General features: G+C 44.4%; 1 protein-coding gene across 3 annotated transcripts in view; it reads right to left on the bottom strand.

Moving 5' to 3' along the window:
• MMP24 (matrix metallopeptidase 24) overlaps positions 1 to 20,752 on the bottom strand; it is a 61,133-nt gene that overhangs the window by 22,341 nt on the left and 18,040 nt on the right. Inside the window, exons 2-3 of one of the 3 annotated variants that reach the window (XM_088154215.1) lie at positions 13,760 to 13,908; positions 11,480 to 11,596 (exon numbers count right to left, since the gene is read on the bottom strand). In XM_088154215.1, the coding sequence (XP_088010341.1) occupies positions 11,480 to 11,596; positions 13,760 to 13,908 (266 nt within the window). Of the gene's footprint in view, positions 1 to 11,479; positions 11,597 to 13,759; positions 13,909 to 20,752 lie in introns of those variants that run through there. The other 2 variants (XM_088154214.1, XM_088154213.1) reach the window with 2 other exon arrangements.

Here is a 20,752-nt window from a genome sequence, read left to right as displayed (position 1 = left end):
AAAAACTAGGAGTGTGCAAAATGTTTTGAATTCAAACTATTTCAAATTAATGAGTGTGATATTGAAGACAAAATATTCTGTTGGAAACATATATTGCAGAACTGTTTTTGTCAACTTTTATCTAGTAGCTGTTCAGCTCTGATCTGTCCATACTTAACTGTATCCAAAAGATACATCAATGATCAAGATTTTGAAACTGATATTTCAACAATATATAGAATGAGAGCTGGCAGGGATATAAGCTGAATTCAGAAGAGGCAGGAGCATCTAAGACCACATTGCTAACATCTGATGAAAAATAGAAAAGGAAGGAGGATTCTAAAAAGATGTCTATTTTTGCTGTATTGATTACATGAAGGGGATAATTGTAGATAGCCCTAAAACATATGGATGTACTAGGCCATCTCATCAATCTATTGAATAATTTGTATGATAATCAAGAAGCAACAGTTAGAATGGAATATGAGGCAACTAAATTATTTAAAATTGGGGAAGGAATATGCTACAGTTGTATGGTGTCACCTTATTTAAGTTATATGCACAATACATGCACATAGGTTCAATGAAAGCTGATGTAACACCAGATCACTCACTGGAAGCACTAACTATGAAGCTAAAGCCTGATACTTGAAAGATGAAGGCAATCAGAAGAGAGGCTGGCAGAAGACAAAGCAGCTAGCTACTATCAGCTAGCTAGATAACACAAGCAGGAGCTTACAAGAACTCAAAGAACCAATTACTAACAAATAAACCTGTGGAAATTATGTCTTTTGGGTTATGAACTGAACAACAGCATTCTGTACTGTTTTTGCAAACACTTTTTAAAACTGCCCAAATTGGCAACTTTAACTATGCAGAAAGAAACCCTTCATTTTGTCTGTTCTGAATATCCAACCAGCTTAATTGCACAATCCTAGTTTGAATATTAGTGGAGTTGTCAGCCCTCACACCAGAGTTTGAGAGCAAATCACTGATCTCCCAACCCTTCACTCTTAGTTCAATTTCTTGGCTTCACTTAGCAGAAGACTCATGGATGCTGCTTGATTAGATCTGAATCTTTATTGGAGACCAGAGTGAAGCCACACCCACAACAGTTGATTGGGTACTGCAGTGCAAGGAAGTTGGGAATTCTATATATTCTCAAGGGTTTAGCTCAAGACTTTTTTTCCTCTTGTCCTTCTGAATGAACAGATTTGATATGGTGCTTAGGGCCCTTGAAGGCAGGTGGTTATAGTATGTTTACCTAATGGCTCTCTCACTTGGGAATGACTGGTGTCTATGTTACCAGACTCAATGTTTTGGGTGGAGGCTTCTCCTTAGCCACTTATTCTATATCATGCTTAACATTATATTTCTTTATCTTGGTCTCACATAAATTGTCTTATTTTTATAACGTATAAACTCCAAATATTGTAACTTGTTCTCATTGGAGAACTGCTTCAGCTCTGATAATGTTTTCCGGCTTCAGTAGAAAGCTTCGTATACTAAGAAGATAACTTCATACACTCAAAAGATCACTCACTCATAGCACTCATGGGATTGGTTAATCTCAGTTAAACCTAAGGTAATACCGAAAACATTTTTTTAAATCTAGTTTGATATTATATATTTTGGGACTAAAAAGACATAGCCATTTATTAACACTCATCATTTATGTGAGAAGGCAGGGAGAAGTGAGGGCCTCAAACGAACCATGTTTGCTAAGGGAGAGCGCTGTGCACCATGGGGCAGCCTTGGGGGGACGGCAGGAGGGAGGATGGGCAGAAGGCACACTCGCATCAGAGTGGAGAAGGACGGCAGGAGGGAGGAAAGACTGCAGGCAAGAGGCACGATCGCACCAGAGTGAAGAGAAACGGCAGGGGGCGGCTGTCGGGTCAAGTGGGGATTGGAATGTGTATTGCGCTGATTGGATTCGGAAAGTGGAATGTCTGCGGTTTTGCGGTTAATTAGCGGCGCTCCGGGGCGGTAAAAAAGGTGAGATTGTGAGCCAAGCCCTCGTAGGAGGGGGAGGACAGATAGGGGGTATAAAAACCTGTCAGACCTTGCTTCGGGGTTCCTCCATTGCTGCGGGAGGGACCCACCTTTGCAAACGTGCCCAATAAAAACTTCTGTCTACTGGATAACCGAACCCGTGTCTGTCGTTTTCTGACAAAATTGGCGAGCCAGCCAGGAGTCCTCGACGTGGACCGGACTGTGGGGAACCGGTGAGTAATCGGCCGTAACACCCCGTTGAGGTGTCTCCCGTTTTCCCCGGAGTCGGGTCCAGGACGGGACTCCAATCGCCAGTCAGACAGAAGTAAAGAGGAAGTCGGCTGACGAGGGGACCTCCGGGAGGTCTGGTGAGTACAGCCTACCCATAATCTCGGGGAGATTAGCGTGGTTACGAGGCGTTGGACGCCGCAAGGGGACAGAAGAGTCCGGGACCTTCTGTAAGGTGGGAAACATAGTCAGGAAGGATGGGTAAGGCGCAGAGTAAGAGTGTAAGGCCAGGGGCCAGTGGGAAAAACGCAGTAGGGGGAATCCCCATGGATTCTCCATTAGGACAATTGTTGCAACAATGGGAGACACCCTGGTTGTGTCCATTCACCAGGGGTCTGGAAAAACCGACCATGATAACTTTGTGCACTAAAGAATGGCCAAAATATCCACTAGTGGACCCCGAATTCCCCTACCATTGGGATACTCTTGGAATCCCCAGTAATTACTGGGTGACCACCCAACTAAAAAACTACATTGTGGAGCATAAAATGTTAACACAGGAACCCTATGTGGAAGTCTGGTTCCATGTTCATTGGGAGGGGCCTCGACCCAAGTTAGCCAAAATTTTTGTCCAAAAAGAACAGGAGGATGAGGAGGAGGACCTCTGGCTGACTAGACCTCAATGGGGCCCGCCACCTCCTCCTCCTCCTCCTCTTCCTACCGCTCCCCCTCCGGCGCCCCCACCCTATCCCGGGCTGCGGAAAGAGCTGGACCAGCTGAACCAAGACATTCAGAACTTGCCCTTTATTCTAAGGTCGGCCAGTGCCTTCCCCGTCCGGGAAGTCCCGAACGGAACGAACGCACAGGGGGTGACCGTCACCAGTTACGTAACAGTTCCCATCAAACCCAGTGAGTTGAGGGAATTAAAAAAGACCCTCCCTCGTATGCAAGAGAACGCCCATACCGCCGCCGAACAATTGGAACTTTTTCTCGGCCCGGTGGAATACTCCTGGGGGAACTGAATTACATTTTAGCCCACCTCTATACGCCAGAAGAGAGGGGCCAGATTCGGCGAGCTGCGCTCGGGGCTTGGGAGCGAAGGAATGCAAATGTCCCAAATGCCCCGGCCGCAGATACTAAATTCCCTCTGGCAGACCCAAATTGGGATCCCAATAATGCCGCACACCGGCAGAACATGAGAGACATGAAAGAGATGATTTTGGAGGGCATCCGAACAGCAGTGCCCCAGGGGAAGAATTTGACCAAGGCTTTTGAGGTAACCCAGGGGAAGGATGAATCGCCCGGAGATTTTTGTGAGAGGATCCGAGTTGGCCTGACCAAATTCTCGGGCGTGACTCCGGACACCCCAGCCTTTGAGACCTTGTTAAAAATGCAGTTCGTCACCAAAGCATGGCCAGACATTCAGAAGAAGATACAAAAACGGGAGGGTTGGACTGAACAGGGGATAGGGGAACTCCTAAGGATTGCTCAACAGACCTATGTGGGGAGGGAGGAGGCGAAGACCAGGCAGAAAACTCAAATGATGATGGCAGCCGTTCAGGCGGCGGCCAAGAATGAGACGAAGGGGGAGGGACTGAGGGAGGCGCGACCTTCTCCCCATCTGGTCCGGGGACCTTGGCCCCGGAGAGGTGGCGTCGACCCCAGAAGGGAGAGGTGGACTGGGGATAGGCAAGGTTGTTTCCGCTGCGGGCGAGTAGGACACTTTGCTCGGGACTGCCAGGTGGATCGCCCCACGGGTGAGAGGAGTTTCCCCCTGTACAACTAGGGGGTCATGGTTCCCCAACCGGGACCCACGGGGAACCCTTGGTAAACATCACGGTGGGTCCCACCGGCGAGGAACGGCAGTTCCTCGTGGATACCGGAGCCTCTCGAACATCGTTGTGCCAACCGATCCCAGGGATTGCGAAATCCCGGGGCGCGTCGGTATCGGTGATGGGGGTGGGAGGTTCTCCGGTCAAGGCAGACGTACTGGAGGGAGTGAGACTGGAGTGGAATGGGAAGGAGGTAACTGCAGATGTGTTACTGATCCCACAGGCAGGGGTGAACTTGCTGGGAAGGGATCTAATGGGTAGTCTAGGAGTGGAGTTGTGGAATGTGGAACAGGCAGAAAGGATGTGTTTGTTGCGGGAGGCGGACGTGGAGGTTGTGAACCCTGAGGTATGGGCAGGAGAAGGGGGGGCGGGTCGGTTCCGCATTGCCCCAATTAGCATCCCCTTGAAACCGGGGGTGACTGGTTTGCGGCAAGCCTAATACCCGCTGTCCCGGGATGGGAGGCGTGGGCTGAAGCCCATCATAGATGGGCTGAGGCGGCAAGGGCTGTTGGAACCGGCTATGTCCCCCTTCAACTCCCCTATCTTAGCTGTGAAGAAGAAGGACAATAGTTACAGGCTGGTGCAGGATCTGAGGAGGGTCAACGATTTGGTCTTAGCCCGGACCCCGGTAGTGCCTGACCCCTACACTTTGATGGGGAAGATCCCTCCCGGGGATCGGTGGTTCACGGTGATAGACTTGAAGGATGCTTTTGGTCATGCCCTCTGGCAGAAGAAAGTAGGGATCTGTTCGCTTTTGAGTGGGAAGATCCGGAGACTGGGAGGAAGCAACAACTGAGATGGACGGTGCTGCCCCAGGGGTACACCGAGAGCCCCCTCTTGTTTGGACAGGCATTGGAAGAGAAACTCCAGGGGTTCCGGGCCCCTGGGGGTTCTCGGGTGCTGCAGTATGTGGATGATTTGTTGGTGTCTGGAGAGAAGGAAGTAAAGGTGAGAGAAGACTCAGTGGCTTTATTGAACTGGTTGGCTGAAGAAGGATTGAAGGTGTCAAAAGGGAAGGTCCAATTTGTGGAAAGGGAGGTCAAGTATTTAGGACATGTACTCCGGAAGGGCGAGAAGTTGATTGATCCTTCTCGGATACAGGGGATAATGCAGTTGAAGCCCCTCATACTAAAACGGAGGTGCGGCGGTTTCTGGGTCTAGTAGGATATTGCAGGCTATGGATAGATGAGTACATGAGCAAGGCTCAGTTTCTGTATGAGAAGTTGAAAGGATCATCTGACAGGGTAGAATGGACAGACAGGGACACAGAGAAGTGGGGGAATTACGAAGGAGCCTGGTGACGGCCCCGGCTCTGGCTCTACCGAACTTGGCCCTCCCCTTTCACCTATACGTTACAGCCCATGGGGGAACTGCCATTGGAGTACTGACTCAGAAACGGGCTGGGAAATATCAACCAGTGGCCTTCCTGAGCAAAGCCCTAGAACCAGTGGTGAGGGGATGGCCGACTTGTGTGCAGGCAGTGGCTGCCGCTGCTGTGTTAGTGACAGAAGGGAAAAAACTCACTTTTGGGAGCCCCGTGATTGTCCATTCACCCCATCAGATCTTAAGTGTGCTTAGTCAGCAGGCGGCTGCTTGGATGACAGAAGGGAGGATGTTGAAATATGAGACAGTTCTCCGGATAAGTCCTGATGTGGTGGTAGGAACAGACAGGAATTTGAACCCAGCGGAGTTTCTTGCGGGGGAGCGGAAAGAATGGGAGCCGGCGGAGCACGAGTGCTCCACCCTGTTGCAGCTGCAAACAAAGACCCGGGAGGACCTGCAGGAGGTCCCGCTGGAGGAGGGTGAGGTCTGGTTCGTGGATGGGTCTAGTCGAGTAGAGCAGGGACAAAGGAAGTCAGGGTACGCGATAGTGACTGCGGAGGGAGAGACAATAGAGAAGGGGGCACTACCAGCGGACTGGTCGGCTCAGCTGTGTGAAGTGCACGCTTTGAAACGGGCACTAGAGTTGGGAAAGGGAGTGTCCCTCACCGTCTACACAGACTCGCGATACGCCTGGGGAGTAGTGCACACTTTCGGGAAAATTTGGCTGGAACGGGGTTTACTCACAACTGCTGGGAAGGAGGTGAAAGCTCGGCAACTGATAGAGGGGATGATGGAAGCTCTTCAAGAACCCGACAGGATTGCAGTGGTGCATATAATGGGACATCAGAAGGGGGACTCGATGGAGGCAAGAGGGAACCGACTTGCTGATCGAGTAGCAAAGGAGGCAGCGGAGGGTGTCCCCATTGCCATCATGATTGCAATCCCCCAGATAGAAGAACCTCCGGCTTGGACGCCGGGGAAGTTGGACGAGGTGCTGCTGGAAAGGGAAGGTTGCAGGGAGGAAGCAGGTCGTTGGGTTACAATTGAGGGGACCCCAGTAGTGAGCCGTGCTGACATGAGGGGGATGTTGGAGAAACTGCACGAAGGGTCTCACTGGGGGTGCAGGCTTTGATAGATACTGTAAAGCCGTGGTACTGGAGCCTGGGGATGTGGACAGAGGCGCAGGCTGTGTGCTGGAAATGCCTGATTTGTCAGAAAACCAATCGCAAAGCCATGAGGAGAAGGAGAGGGGAGGAAGGCCCTTGGCAATATGGCCCTTTCAGCGAGTCCAGGTGGACTTTACGGAACTCCCTCCTGTGGCTGGGTTGAAGTACCTGTTGGTACTCAAAGATCACCTCACTGGCTGGGTGGAAGCGGTGCCCAGCCGGAGGGCGACTGCACAGGTAGTAGCAAAAGTTCTCCTGGAACAGATCGTCCCCCGGTATGGGATAGTAGAGAGTCTGGATTCTGACAGGGGGACCCACTTCACCCACAAGGTGCTGCAGGAGGTCATGCAAAGCCTGGGGGTTCGATGGGAACTCCACACCCCTTGGCATCCTGAATCCAGTGGGAAAGTGGAAAGAGCTAACGGGGTATTGAAGCAACATCTCACCAAACTGGGATTGGAAACAGGGCTACCTTGGACAAAGACACTTCCGGTTGCCCTGCTTCGAATGCGGACAGCCCCTCGCAAGGATGTGGGGGTCTCCCCATTCGAGCTGATGATGGGAAGACCTTTCCTGGCTCCAATGGGAGAGCCTATCCCCGAGCTAAAGGATGCCTTCCTGAGAAAGTATCTCCTGGTACTGTCACAATCTCTCTTATCTTTAAGAAAACAGGGACTCCTCGCTCAGCGGCCCCCCTTGCTGGAAGACCAACACCCCCACAAGCCAGGGGATTGGGTCCTGATAAAGACGTGGAAGGATGAGAAACTGAAGCCGTCTTGGGAGGGACCATACCAAGTTCTCCTGACAACTGAATCGGCGGTTCGGACCCGACAGGGGGGTTGGACCCACTACCATCGGGTTAAGCGAGCTCCCGACCCCCGACCGTGGACTGCCCAACCAGGAGACGGACTCAAAGTAAAACTTAAAAGGAACTGAACTAAGGCAGGGGAGGAGATGAACAACATGAAGGCTTGCATCCAGGTTATTCTATTATGTCACTGCTTAGATGCTCTACAGCACAGCTCTAACAACAATTTTTTTGTAGAACTGGCACAGACAGCTTTGAACAGCACAACTTTTTGTGTGGGGCAACTCTTGACTGTGAAGGGTGTCACCTCCACCTGTTTCTTTGGAATGCCCATCAGCTTGGAAGCATTGAAGAATGTTACTCAGATAGCGAATATTGATATCACTGGGGATGATCCCCCGTGGGGGGGGATGTTCTATCATTTTGGGTCTTCTCCCACTCCAAGACCCTGGACTAATCAAAGGCAAATAGCTCTAAATCTCTTGGGGATAACCAATGCAACTCAATGTGTATATTTCAACAATACCCAGAACCGTACCCACCCACTGCCCTCAAAAGGTCCTGCTTTCACTTGTGGAGGGATCTATAATATCCCTTACGCCTCAACCCCTCTATACCTACCTAAAGGTTTCTTTTTGTTATGTGGACATGAAGCTTACACCTATGTTCCAGCCTATAGTTCAGGGGCCCTTGTGCCATAGGGCGCCTGACCTCTCTATATGCCCTGCCTCCAATACAAGCGCACCCATCAAAAGAAAAAAGAAAAAGGGAGCTGCCATCTGATTGTGAGAGTGATGTGACACTCTTGTCTGAAACAGAAGCCATGGCTCTGGCCCTCTCCTTAGTAGGGGTTCCTGCACTAAGTGGAAGGGCTTACCTGGACCTAAGGAAGGTGGCCTGCCTCCTGGCTAAAAGTGTCAACCTTACATCCTCTCTCATTGCAGCCCTCACTGAAGAAGTCACTGAGATCAGGAGGGCGGTCATTCAAAATCGGATAGCTATAGACTATCTCCTATTAAGGGCAGGACAAGGCTGTGAATCTTTTCAAGGTCTTTGTTGCTTTAACCTAACCAACAATGAGAATTATGTTGAAGCAAAACTAGCCAAGTTGAAGACCTTAGCCTCTCGCATATCCGAGGATCCAGAGGGATGGAATTGGTCGTGGCTCACTAGTTGGTTACCTAACTTTGCTTGGTTAAAACAACTTTCTGTACTAGCCATTGGTTTCATTGCCTTACTGGTCCTAGTATGTTGCTTAATGCAATGTCTCCCTGCTTGTGGGAATTACCTGTCCCAGTGTGTGAAGCCCCGGGTCCGGGACGAGGGAGCAATCCTGTTAGCCAGGTTTGAGGCCCAACAGAGGCGTGAAAAGAAAAAGGGGGGATTGTGAGAAGGCAGGGAGAAGTGAGGGCCTCAAACGAACCATGTTTGCTAAGGGAGAGCGCTGTGCACCATGGGGCAGCCTTGGGGGACGGCAGGAGGGAGGATGGGCAGAAGGCACACTCGCATCAGAGTGGAGAAGGACGGCAGGAGGGAGGAAAGACTGCAGGCAAGAGGCACGTTCACTCCAGAGTGAAGAGAAACGGCAGGGGGCGGCTGTCGGGTCAAGTGGGGATTGGAATGTGTATTGCGCTGATTGGATTCGGAAAGTGGAATGTCTGCGGTTTTGCGGTTAATTAGCGGCGCTCCGGGGCGGTAAAAAAGGTGAGATTGTGAGCCAAGCCCTCGTAGGAGGGGGAGGACAGATAGGGGGTATAAAAACCTGTCAGACCTTGCTTCGGGGTTCCTCCATTGCTGCGGGAGGGACCCACCTTTGCAAACGTGCCCAATAAAAACTTCTGTCTACTGGATAACCGAACCCGTGTCTGTCGTTTTCTGACATTTAGATCTGTGTTCTTCAACCTCAGCAATTTTAAGATGTGTGGACTTCAACTACCAGAATTCCCCAGTCAGCATGCTGGCTGGGGAATTCTGGGAGTTGAAGTCCACATATCTTAAAGTTGTTGAGGTTGAGAAACACTGATTTAGATAGGCAGACAAGAAGCATCCTCCGTGAAAGGGACTTAGTAAGCACTTCTATCTTGCAAGTCTGGAATAAATTAAGAGAAAACAGCTACTTTGGAGCTATATTTAGAAAAAGTAACATGTCAGACACTAAATCAAAGATAGCATAAAAGATTAAAGGGCTTTAAAAAGAAGAGAAAGAGTCACATTGTCTTTTGAACAAAATTAGTTGATCAAAGCTGATCTTTCTTCAAGTTTTTACTAATTATGACAATAGCACATATCATGATCATATATTACAAAAACAGTAATTTTTAACAGTATATTACTGAATAACAACTGAATATTCATATAGCCTATTCACTTTTATTTCCAACATCAATAAGCTTTAAATCATCTTACATTAACTAAGCTATAAAGATCTCTGCCATTATTCCTCAAACACGTACCTTCTACCTTTCATGCAACTTGCAAAATCTCGCAAAATCCACCAGACAAAAATAATGCATTTCACAATGGAAAGAATTCAGATGACATAGCTTTTAAACATGTTTCATCCATGCTGAAAGCCAGTTTGGGAGGTAGGTTTACTTTTAAAATATTTCACAGCTGCTTTTCAAGACTAGTATTCTCAAGGCAACTTACAACAGCAATCACACAAATTCAATATAATACATAAACTCACAAATCAAGTAATTTAAATAAGCTAGTTAACTAAGCAAACAAAAACAAATTAAGCTTTGACCAAAAGAAGCAAAAGGATCAATACATGCAGTAAAAACTTTAATTTAAAAAGAAGATAAAATAAAACCATTCTGAAGCTTTCTTTAAAACAAGAACAAATAGGACCAGCTGAAAGTTGCTCAGAAGAGAACCCTTAAAAGACTCTTTCTAATGCTATCAACTGTATTGATCATGAAGATCTTAAGAAACACAGACATATATACCAAGGAAATAGCCTTTCAAATACATTAGATATAAACCATGTAAAATTTTAAAGGTCAACAGTTTCTCCTAATCTGTTAAATACAGTATAGTGGGTGATCCAACCTCCTTGCAAATAAGTACTCAAATGATGGTCTGATTTAGGTGTCAAAAAAACCAGTTTTTTCTCTAATTGTATTGTCGTGTTTTATCCTTCACCACTTAGTTTTCCATTTCTAATCTCAATAACGTTTCTTAATTTGAAACCTCTAATTTGACTTTTAACAATTCAAGGATCCTTGACCTTAATTATTTTATAAGAATATACAAGAGATTTCAAATGTTGAGCCATCCTGAGTTCAAAATGCCATGTTTGAAATTTTGTTCTGTTTTGAGCTTAAATACTATCCAAATGGTTGAAACAGCCCATTCTGCATTTGGGACAGTGGTTTTGCACTCAACATATGCATTTTTCAGCTCAGAAATTTAAATATATTTTATTCAACACACTTTGATTAGGACCAGGAAAGGGAGAAAGATGCAATCATTCAGTGGCAACTGGGAAATTAGCTGGGTAGTTGCCTGTCCCCAAATTATAACTGTATGAGAGAAGGCAGCAATTATTTGCATTGAACTGACATGGCCTGAATGAATATACAGTGCATAAATTCACCCACAATAGCATTTAACTGACATTTTGGCTCTCCCTTATAAAACAAGCAAGCATCTTGACTAATTACTTCAAAAGCCACAAAACAGACATAGCAAAAAAAACCAAATGAAATGAGATCCACATGAATATATTTCATATTCTTCCTTCTTTTTTCTTAAATGTTTAATATTTAATGTATTTATATACTGATTTTAATTACAATCCTAAAAAGACTCAAAGTGTCACTAATTTCTATGTACAAGAATATCCAAAACTTTCTTTTAAATGAAAGCTAAATTTAAAGAACTAAAGCTTTTAAAATGCACTAACAAGGCTGCTGTGTTACTGAACTGAAGCTATACATCCATAAACAAGCTCACAGGGAACCACATGCTATTAAAAAATTATAAGCAAAAATGTCTGGTTTCCAGATGTATTGGCACTACATCTCCCAGAATTCCCAGTTAAGTTCCCCCTTGAACAAGGAATATGAACTAATGCCAAGACTGGTGGCACTGCATAATATTTAAAGTATAAACTCCATTAAATTTTTAAAAATGTTGGATTATACCTGTAGGTAATATGCTTCTGCCTCCACTTTTGTCCAGTAAGTGCATATCGCTTAATCCTTCGTCTATGGCTTAGATGGGGATGATCAGGAACACCACAGCGAGGTTTCTTCATCCACCTAGAAAGTAAAAAGATTCCTGATGAGTCAGGAAAATAGGGTGCAAAAATAGGATTTTGAGCCATTTCAGCATGTTTTGTTGGTATATCCAGCAGAGCAGAAAATAGAGAATGCTAACTGATTGCCAGTCAGTTTGGACATGCTTGCCTGCCTGCCTGCCTGCTGTTCAAGGTAAGGACTGAGATTAAAGTTCTGGCCAGTCTAGAGGATGTGTACCAAAAGAGATTAAAAAGGCAATTTTGAAGTAGGCTAGAGAAGTAAGTTTGAACTTTGGAGCTACAGTGGGGCAAAAAAGTATTTAGTCAGCCACCAATTGTGCAAGTTCTCCCACTTAAAAAGATGAGAGAGGCCTGTAATTTTCATCATAGGTATACCTCAACTATGAGAGACAAAATGGGGGAAAAAATCCAGAAAATCACATTGTCTGATTTTTAAAGAATTTAAAGACAATGTGATTTTCTCGATTCCCCCCCCCCCCATTTTGTCTCTCATAGTTGAGGTATACCTATGATGAAAATTACAGGCCTCTCTCATCTTTTTAAGTGGGAGAACTTGCACAATTGGTGGCTGACTAAATACGTTTTTGCCCCACTTTAGTTAACAGGACTACACAGTGCTCTGGATTCAAAGGGGAAAAGGTGCTTCAGAGCACATGGGGTACTCACCCAGCACCAATCAGCAACTCCTTAAAGCAGTTGTGTCTTTTCCTGGGTTGCAGCTGCAGTGCAATGCCACAAAAACTACCTTTGGTTCAAAGAGTTGCCCTCAGGTGCTACATGTGTGTTCACACATGCTCCCAAACACATTTTCCCCTTTGAATGTGAACCCTGCACAACCCTCCTTGCTAGGCAGTAGTAGATTTGCTTTTAATCTGGAGACTGAACGTTTTTTAGAATTAACATCACAGATATGAATGTAATTTGTCAGATCTGCTCAAACTTTTATTAAAAAAAAGAAGCAGACTAAAGAGTATCAGCTATGCTCAAGATTTTTTCCCTCCAGAAGGAAAGTGAAAAACTCCATCTCTGGAACTTCAGACATGTATGGCAGTAGAGAGCTTTGTTTAACTGTATGTTACAGTTATTACATATTATAACTTTAGAATATTTTCAGATGGATAACACTGAGCAACCAGTCCATGTTTCTCTCCATAATGGATTTTCAGTGGATGAAATTATAGAGAGAACAGGAAGGTCGCAATGGAAGGCAATGTAATCTAGGTTCCACAGTGCTGAGAGCATCAATGTACTTAGGAATCACAGAATTACTTCTGTACTATATATTGGAAGCTGGAAAAGAAAAAAAAGATACTTATGGGACCTGTGCATACCAGGTTCTGTGCACATAGTTCTTCTGTGTACAGGTAGTCCTTGCTTAATGACCATTCATTTAGTGACTGTCTAAGTTACGATGGTGCTGAAAAAAGTGACTTATGACATTTCTCACACTTAAGACTGTTGCAGCATCCCCACAGTCACATGATCATGATTTGAGTGCTTGGCAACCATCACACATTTATGATGGTCACAGCATCTTGTGGTCACATGATCTCCATTTCTGACTTTCCCAGCTGGCTTCTGACAAGCAAAGTCAATGGGGGAAGCTGGCAGGAAGTTGCAAGTCACAGCCACGTGATGCCTTGCTTAACGACCACATCCAAGACTGCCGGAACTGTTATCACTAAGCGAGGACTAACCTGAATACAGAATGACTATAGTATAAGATTGTAACACCTATACACAGATAGAACAACATTTTAAAACCCATGAATGGCCATCAAGATAGTGCCATTACATAGAGCAAACCATTTCTGTTGTCATGTTACCTGATGACTTATGCAATACCCGCTAAACCAATTTAGTTAAATCAGTGCAAATCCCTGGATGAATTCTTTGGGATGTGAAATTACTTACATCAACCCATTCTGAGAATTCTGGGAGTTGAAGTCCACACATCTTAAAATTGCCAAGGTTGAGAAACACTGATCTAAGTGATAAAAGAGGCATGGTTGGCAATCTGACCCAGATTTCAGACCATATTCACTCTTAGAGCATATGCATATGCCGAGCAAATTTATCAGGCTCATATTTTAGTTTCACGCTGCTATAGTTAATGGTTTGGGCAAGGACATTATTTTCAAGTATCTGCAGAAACCATTCTTACTCAATAGTGGTCTGATCCAACACTCCTGTTACAGGGATGCCATAAAACTGCTGCATAGTGGTGACTGCAGACTGCATAACTTTTCCTGAGAGCAGAGCAGACATTCTTGTATCAGACGGAAGCAGATAACCATAGGTTTTTAACCAACTCTGAAAAATAAAACAAACCCAGCTTTAAAACATAGCCCAACTTAACAGTATATATAAAATATTGGCTTATTTCATTTTTAATTTAAATATTAATTCACACTTGTTGATATACTCACTTTTCTTGCTTTGTTTGAATTTTTGAGGATAATAATAAGACAACAAGAATAATTGCAAAGGGCAGTGTTGTTCTACCAGCTTTACAGGGGTGGTTAAATTATTGTGCATGTGCAAATTCAGATACTTTATCCAAACACAATTCTCATTTCAGCTGCTATGCTTATTTTATGCATAAAAATATGATTGACTACAGATTCAGTTTCTCAAACATTTTTCCAAATATGAATTTGGGCATTTCACATACTGTGGCTTCTACACTGCGGTTTGGCTGAGAAATATTAGCACTAAGAAGCCATGCTAAATCAAACCAAAGGTATGATATGACCAAAGATGTGACAAAAATGGAAATAATAGATTTAAATATGAATATTTAAGATTGTCTAAGATTATATTCAAGAGCCAGTTTGATATAGTGCAAAAATTCTCAACCTTGGCAACTTTAAGATGTCTGGATTTCAACTCCCAGAATTGCTGGCTAGGGAATCCTGGGAGTTGAAATCCAGACAACATAAGTTGCTACGGTTGAGGAACACTGATATAGTGGTTAAGGACACTCAGCTACAAACTGGGAAACTGTGAGTTCTAGTCCCATCTTAGACACAAAGCCAGCGAGGTGACTTTGGGCCAGTCACTTTCTTTCAGCCCTAGGAAAAAGGCAATGGCAAACCACTTCTGAAAAATGTTGGCAAGAAATTACTTTTTTTAAAGGGAAACCTGCGGATGAGAGAGTGGCACTGAATCTTTCCCTGTCCTGCACCCTATCTCCCTACAGACTATCCCCAGAATGGCTCAGAAAGCACAGGTCTAGACAAGTGCCTAGAAAAATTTATTTATTTATTTATTTAACTTGTCCCCGCCCATCTCCCCACAATGGGGGACTCTGGGCGGCTTACAACACACTAAAAACATAAATACAATTAAAAGTTATAAAAACCAAACATTAGAAACATAAAAAAGCTAAAAAAATCCAAGAGGCCGATAGGGGCCACACCAGGCCACTAAGGGGCCAGCCAACCCCATTTCTGATATTCTCCCTCCCCGCCCCAGGCCAGATGGCAGAGCCAGGCCTTCAAATCCCTCCGAAAGGCCTGGAGTGACGGGGCCTGTCTCACCTCCGGGGGCAAGATGTTCCAAAGGGCGGGGGCCACAACAGAGAAGGCCCGCTTCTTGGACCCTGCTAATCGAAATTCTTTTACTGCGGGGATCCGAAGCATGCCCTCTCTGTGAGATCGGGTGGGACGGGTTGAGATCATGGGGGCGAGGGTTCCTGGTACTTTATGTAGTCCAAAAATGCTTGAGTTTTCACTTGAAAAGCAACATGGGCTAGCCTGAAGACGACTTGATCATCATGTAGATGTGTGTAGATAGATACATGCTAGTGGCAATTTCAGAAGCAAGTCTTATCTAGTTGCTTTGAATACAGGCATGGGTTGTACCTATCTTCTTGTTATGGTAGGACCCTGTCAGTTTAAATGAAAGTAAACTGCTTTTAATTGGGACTGTCAAGTGATGACTGTAAATTGATTGCAAATTAGATATGGCCAGCGTTATATGAACAAAAGAAAACATTAGGGTTGTGGTTACATCCTAATGCCAATTTAAACTGCAACTGGGAAAATGAACCTATGAATATCAGTGGGTAGGCTTTGGATGTGATTCCGAAAAGGTGCTTCAGCGCACATAGGATTGTGAATATAGCACCTGTCTTCAACTCTTCAAAGCAGCCATGTCTTTTCCAAAGATCATATGACAATCACAGAGGACAACTTCACAATCCTAGGAAAAGATGCAGTTGCTTTAAAGAATTGCAGACAGGTGCTATTTTCATGTTCCGCCATGCTCTGAAGCACCTTCTCCAAATTATTTCTGAAGCACTGAACAACCACATTGGAGATAACAAGATTACCTTTGTGGTCCTTCAGGTAACCTGGCCCCATGCCATGTAGGGCTTTAAAGGTGATAACCAACACCTTGAATTGGACCCGAAAGCAAACCGGTACCCAATGCAGCTCACGGAGCAGAGGTGTTATATGGGTCCTTCTTCGGGCCCCAAAAATTGCTTGCGCGCCCGCATTCTGGACCAGCTGAAGCTTCCGGATATTCTTCAAGGGTAGCCCCATGTAGAGCGCATTGCAGTAGTCTATCTGGGAGATAACGAGGGCATGAGTGACTGTTCACAGGGCATCCCGATCCAGGAAAGGGCGTAACTGGTGCACAACCCGAAGCTGTGCAAAAGCCCTCCTGGCCATGGCTGCCACCTGCTCTTTGAGCAGGAGTCGTGAGTCCAAGAGGACCCCCAAATTACGCACTGGGTCTGTCTGGGGCAGTGCTACCCCATCCAGAACCAACGATGACAACGTCCCGGATACAGAGGAGCCATTAATCCACAGCCACTCCGTCTTGCCAGGGTTCAGCTGGAGCCTGTTGTTCCCCATCCAGACCCTCACAGCCTCCAGGCACCGCGAGAGGGCGGAGACGGCATCACTTACCTCGCCAGGGATGGAGATGTATAGTTGAGTATCATCAGCATACTGATGATACCTCATCCCATGATGACGGATGAACTCACCCAGCGGCTTCATATAGATGTTGAAAAGGAGCGGAGAGAGAACCGAACCCTGCGGCACCCCACAAAGGAGGGGCCGAGGGTGGGACCTCTCGCTCCAAAATGAATGCAATTTTCCTCATTAATTTTTATATCACCCTCTCTTGTAATATGAAGTCAGAGTCTGGTCAAGTGTGTGACTTCAACATTCAAAACACCAATAGAGGTGAATATGTGTAGCTCAGGGAGTCCTTGGGGTTCTCTGAGCTTGGTTCTTTTCTTGCAAACATTTCACTACCTGGCTAGGTAACATCTTCAGTGCTAAAATGGGATGGGGGGTTGCTCTCTATTTATATACCGTGGCACGCCTTGCCAGTGCTGGTGGGGGTGGGAGTTTTGTTTTGCTCCTCTGGTAGTTCCTTGATTAGCATATGTTTACTAATTGGCTGTGTGCCTGGTGGTAACCTTTGCTTATCTGAGTGATGATTGCTGGTGAGGCGATCTTCTGGTCTTTTGTCTCTTGAATAGTATGTAGATGCTGTTTATCTCTATGTGTCTGTTAACTGCTGCCTTGTCTGCTGACAGTTTCCCAGTTAAAACTATGGTTCAGTCTGTTGTGAGATTAAGGAGTTTTCATCATGTCTTCTGACTGGTAGTTGGTGTTCATGGATACGCTCTGCCAGCCTTCTTCCTGTCTGTCCTACATAGTGTTTGTTACAGTCCTTACACTGTATGTTGTAGATGACTCCTGTTTTGTGCTACTGGGTCTTTTGGTTTACTTAAGATATTTTGGAGTGAATTTTGTTGGTTTGTGTGCTACAGAGATGCCATGTGGTTGTAATAGTCTGTTGGTGGTTTCTGAGACGTTTCTGATGTATGGCAGTGTGATCCTTTTCATAGCTTGTGTAGTGTTGTAGTGGTCAGGCACTTTTTGATAAAGTTGCGTGGATATTCTCTGAGTTCTTTAAAAGTGACTGACCACTCAGCCTACTACAACACAACCTACGCAAGCTATGAAATAGCCCCCAATAATGTTTTATGTTTCTGAAAATCTTGGGGATTTCTCAAGCTTGCTAATACCTCCCACTTGTACATGAATGGTGCCATTTGGTCACATAAAATCTGGTGTGAGATCATTATTAGCAACCTTAATTGATGTCACTACCTAGATATTCCATAAAAAGCATCACCAGCATAAAATACACAGTAGTTGCAAATCCTGGTGTCAGACTGGTTACAAATCTGTCAAGTACTGAGAGAGATCACAACTTATATAAATTCAATATATTTCTCACCAGCTATTACAAATCAGTAAAATAGTCTAGAATATGAGGCTGACAGAACATTAATGGGATTTTAACAATAACCTGCTTATATATTTCCTTACCTGCCTCTTAGTAGCAAGCAGATGCACTGGTAGGGGAGGAGAAAGTCTGCCCTGACTAATCACATGTCAAGGTAAGGGATACTGCACTATTTTTACTTAGATCAGAAAATAATGTTTTAAACTACACCATATAACTTAGCATAATACACTGGTACAGGCTCCAAATGGCCCTTACTAAAGATGTATGTAAAACAACCCTCCATAGACAACAAAATCAGGTGATGCGTATGTAATTTCAAAATGATTCTTGAGTATAATTTATGGATACCAGATTTGGGTGCAAATCCCAGATGCCCATCAGATAGCAGCAAAGAGATGCAAAAACTTCTAACTCTAGTCATTTTTGCAGCCCAGATCCTTCAGCAATACTGAAGGACCACAATAAAAAAGAAAAAAACAATGTAGTGATGAGCTGTTTTGCTTCGTACTGTGGTTTCTGTGGCTCAGTTGAGGATTTGGGCCACAGGAATAAAAAACAAGAATTGGCTAGGGAGATCACAACAGTTGTGGTCTTATCAAGAATAGCTGGTTCTTGGCCATTGTCTCTAACATTCATGCTTTTATATATCTGGTAAGCAGAAAAGATTGATTTAAGATGAAATTACAGAGGTGACAGCAAAATAAGTCCTGTCAAACATAAAAAAATCTCAAACTCCAGCTGGGGAAAAGATACAAATTCTAACACCTCTTCCCTTGCCCATCAGATTTGATTGGTTTTCAATAAATAATTCAAATTCCCTAAATAACTGACAATAATGAAACAATTACTGACTAATAAGCACAAATGAAAATGTTATATTCTTGCTATTAATGGTTCTGGAATAAAGACTAAGCAATCTAATTTTAAGCAGAATATTTCAGACATTACTTAAGTAAGAAATTCAAGATTATCTAAGGTTTCAGGGGAAAAATGTTGAATGTACAGTACAGTTCTGTGAAAAGGTATCTACCTCCTTTTGGATTTTCTGATTTTTTTTCACTGAATATTAACAGAGATTCATGTGGTCTTATTGATATATAAAGAGTAAACAAATAACACCAAAATGTGCTGTTTGATTCATTTATTTCATAAACAAAGGCATCATGGATGCCAGACCCTCCTATACCACCTGGGATAGTTGGTATATCTTCCTATAGAGGAAGATAAGGGGACAATGAGGTGATAACCTAGAAGGTCAAAATTCCACAGACAAATGTAGATACAATTATAAGAATATCTAAAAAATTCAAAGGTTAAACAGACAAAATCACTGCACTCTTGATAGAAAACCAAGAAAAGTTACTGTCAATATTCTTGATCCTGACTCCAACAATGTTTAGCCCACAACAGGTCAGTTAGCAAGGCACACAAATAGGAGTTACTGTTCTCAGTTTATTTATTTATTTTAATCCTATTCATATAGCCGCCCATCTCACACAAGGTGACTACATCTGTTATGGGGAATAGATGCAAGATTCACCCATAACAGAAAGAATATGATCACTCCTGGAGTGTGGGAGGGAGGGCTCTGTTAATTTGTACTGTATCTGAAGAATCCAGAATTCCTAAGAATATACTTAAAAGAACTTGGTCCATTCCACCAAGGCTGGATTGATGATTTCCAATAGTGGACCTTCACAAACACCCACTGGCCTGGTTGGCCAGTGTCTGACCCTGGGTTGGATTTGGCACCAGAGAACAGGACAGGGATACTTACAGGCTTCAACACTCTTCTTGAGTGCAGACAGTTCATCGTCAGTCAAAGCTAACTGGTTGATGGTTTGTGTTGAAATACAGGTTCACATAGGGCAACCTATAAGAACCCCATGCAAAGTCAGTCCAGTGGACCTGTTAGGATGGCTGTCCATGAATACTAAGGCAAAGGAAAAAGTATTAGGCCACTTTAGAGATTTGTAGTCAATCCACCATTAATTTGCTCCAATAAGCCAAACTCTTCAACTGACAAACACAATGAAACCACAAATCAAATTGAAATGCTTTTGCCAGTGTTGTAACAAGGCCATTAACAAAAATGTATCTCTCTGCCTAAGCTTATATGGGGAGGTATATCAAAGTGAGGGACCAATTCCTTTGTCAGCTTTTGGCCACAATAACAATGTCAGCTTTCCTGCAAGGATAAGCCTCAGGCCACCAACTAAGCATGCAAACATAATAAGCATACACTTATTACCTTGTCCAGGTGGTATTTCAATAAAGTCTATTTGAGTGTTAAGAAAGGGTTCTTTTGACAAGGTGAGAGACAATGGAGGAGGCTGTAAGGGCTCCCAACATTGTGTTGTAGATATTCAGAGCAAGTCCAGACTACTTCTTGTAATACAGATGTGACCCCAAAAGCCCACCATTTTTTTCAATTTTATTTCACATCCTCCCTTTGCTTGCAGGTCCATTAGAATGGGCTAAGTGGGCAAAAGAAAAAAGGAAAGGAAATGGATCTACCAGAAGACCATCCAGAGCCTGAAGAGCTCCATGGGGGCCAAGAAAGTACACCCTCTGAATCTAGTCCTTCCAGGCTGGACCAGGTTTTTGAGCATACAGCAAAGAAGATAAGAAAGAAGTAGGAAAGTACTCTGCATAGAAACCACAGGAGACCAGAACACAGTATATTTAGCACAAGAATCAGCAAGTTCATTGCCACTGAGAATGGCCTTTTATTTTAATAACAGCAGCAGCAGAGGGAAGAAGAATAGCATAAGTAAAATGGAAACAAAGTCAGGACTCTGAATCAAAGAACCAGAGAATGTGAGAAACCCATGATTTTGCCAGAGTTGGCCACAGTGATATAGAGTGTCAAAAC

Source organism: Python bivittatus, unplaced genomic scaffold (assembly GCF_059951505.1).
Source record: "Python bivittatus isolate LINGU-HERP-01145 unplaced genomic scaffold, Pbiv_v1 ctg000700_np1212, whole genome shotgun sequence".
Lineage (NCBI taxonomy): Eukaryota > Metazoa > Chordata > Lepidosauria > Squamata > Pythonidae > Python > Python bivittatus.
The sequence above is the reverse complement of the archived record's forward strand: the minus strand, read 5'-3'. Positions and strand labels throughout refer to the sequence as shown.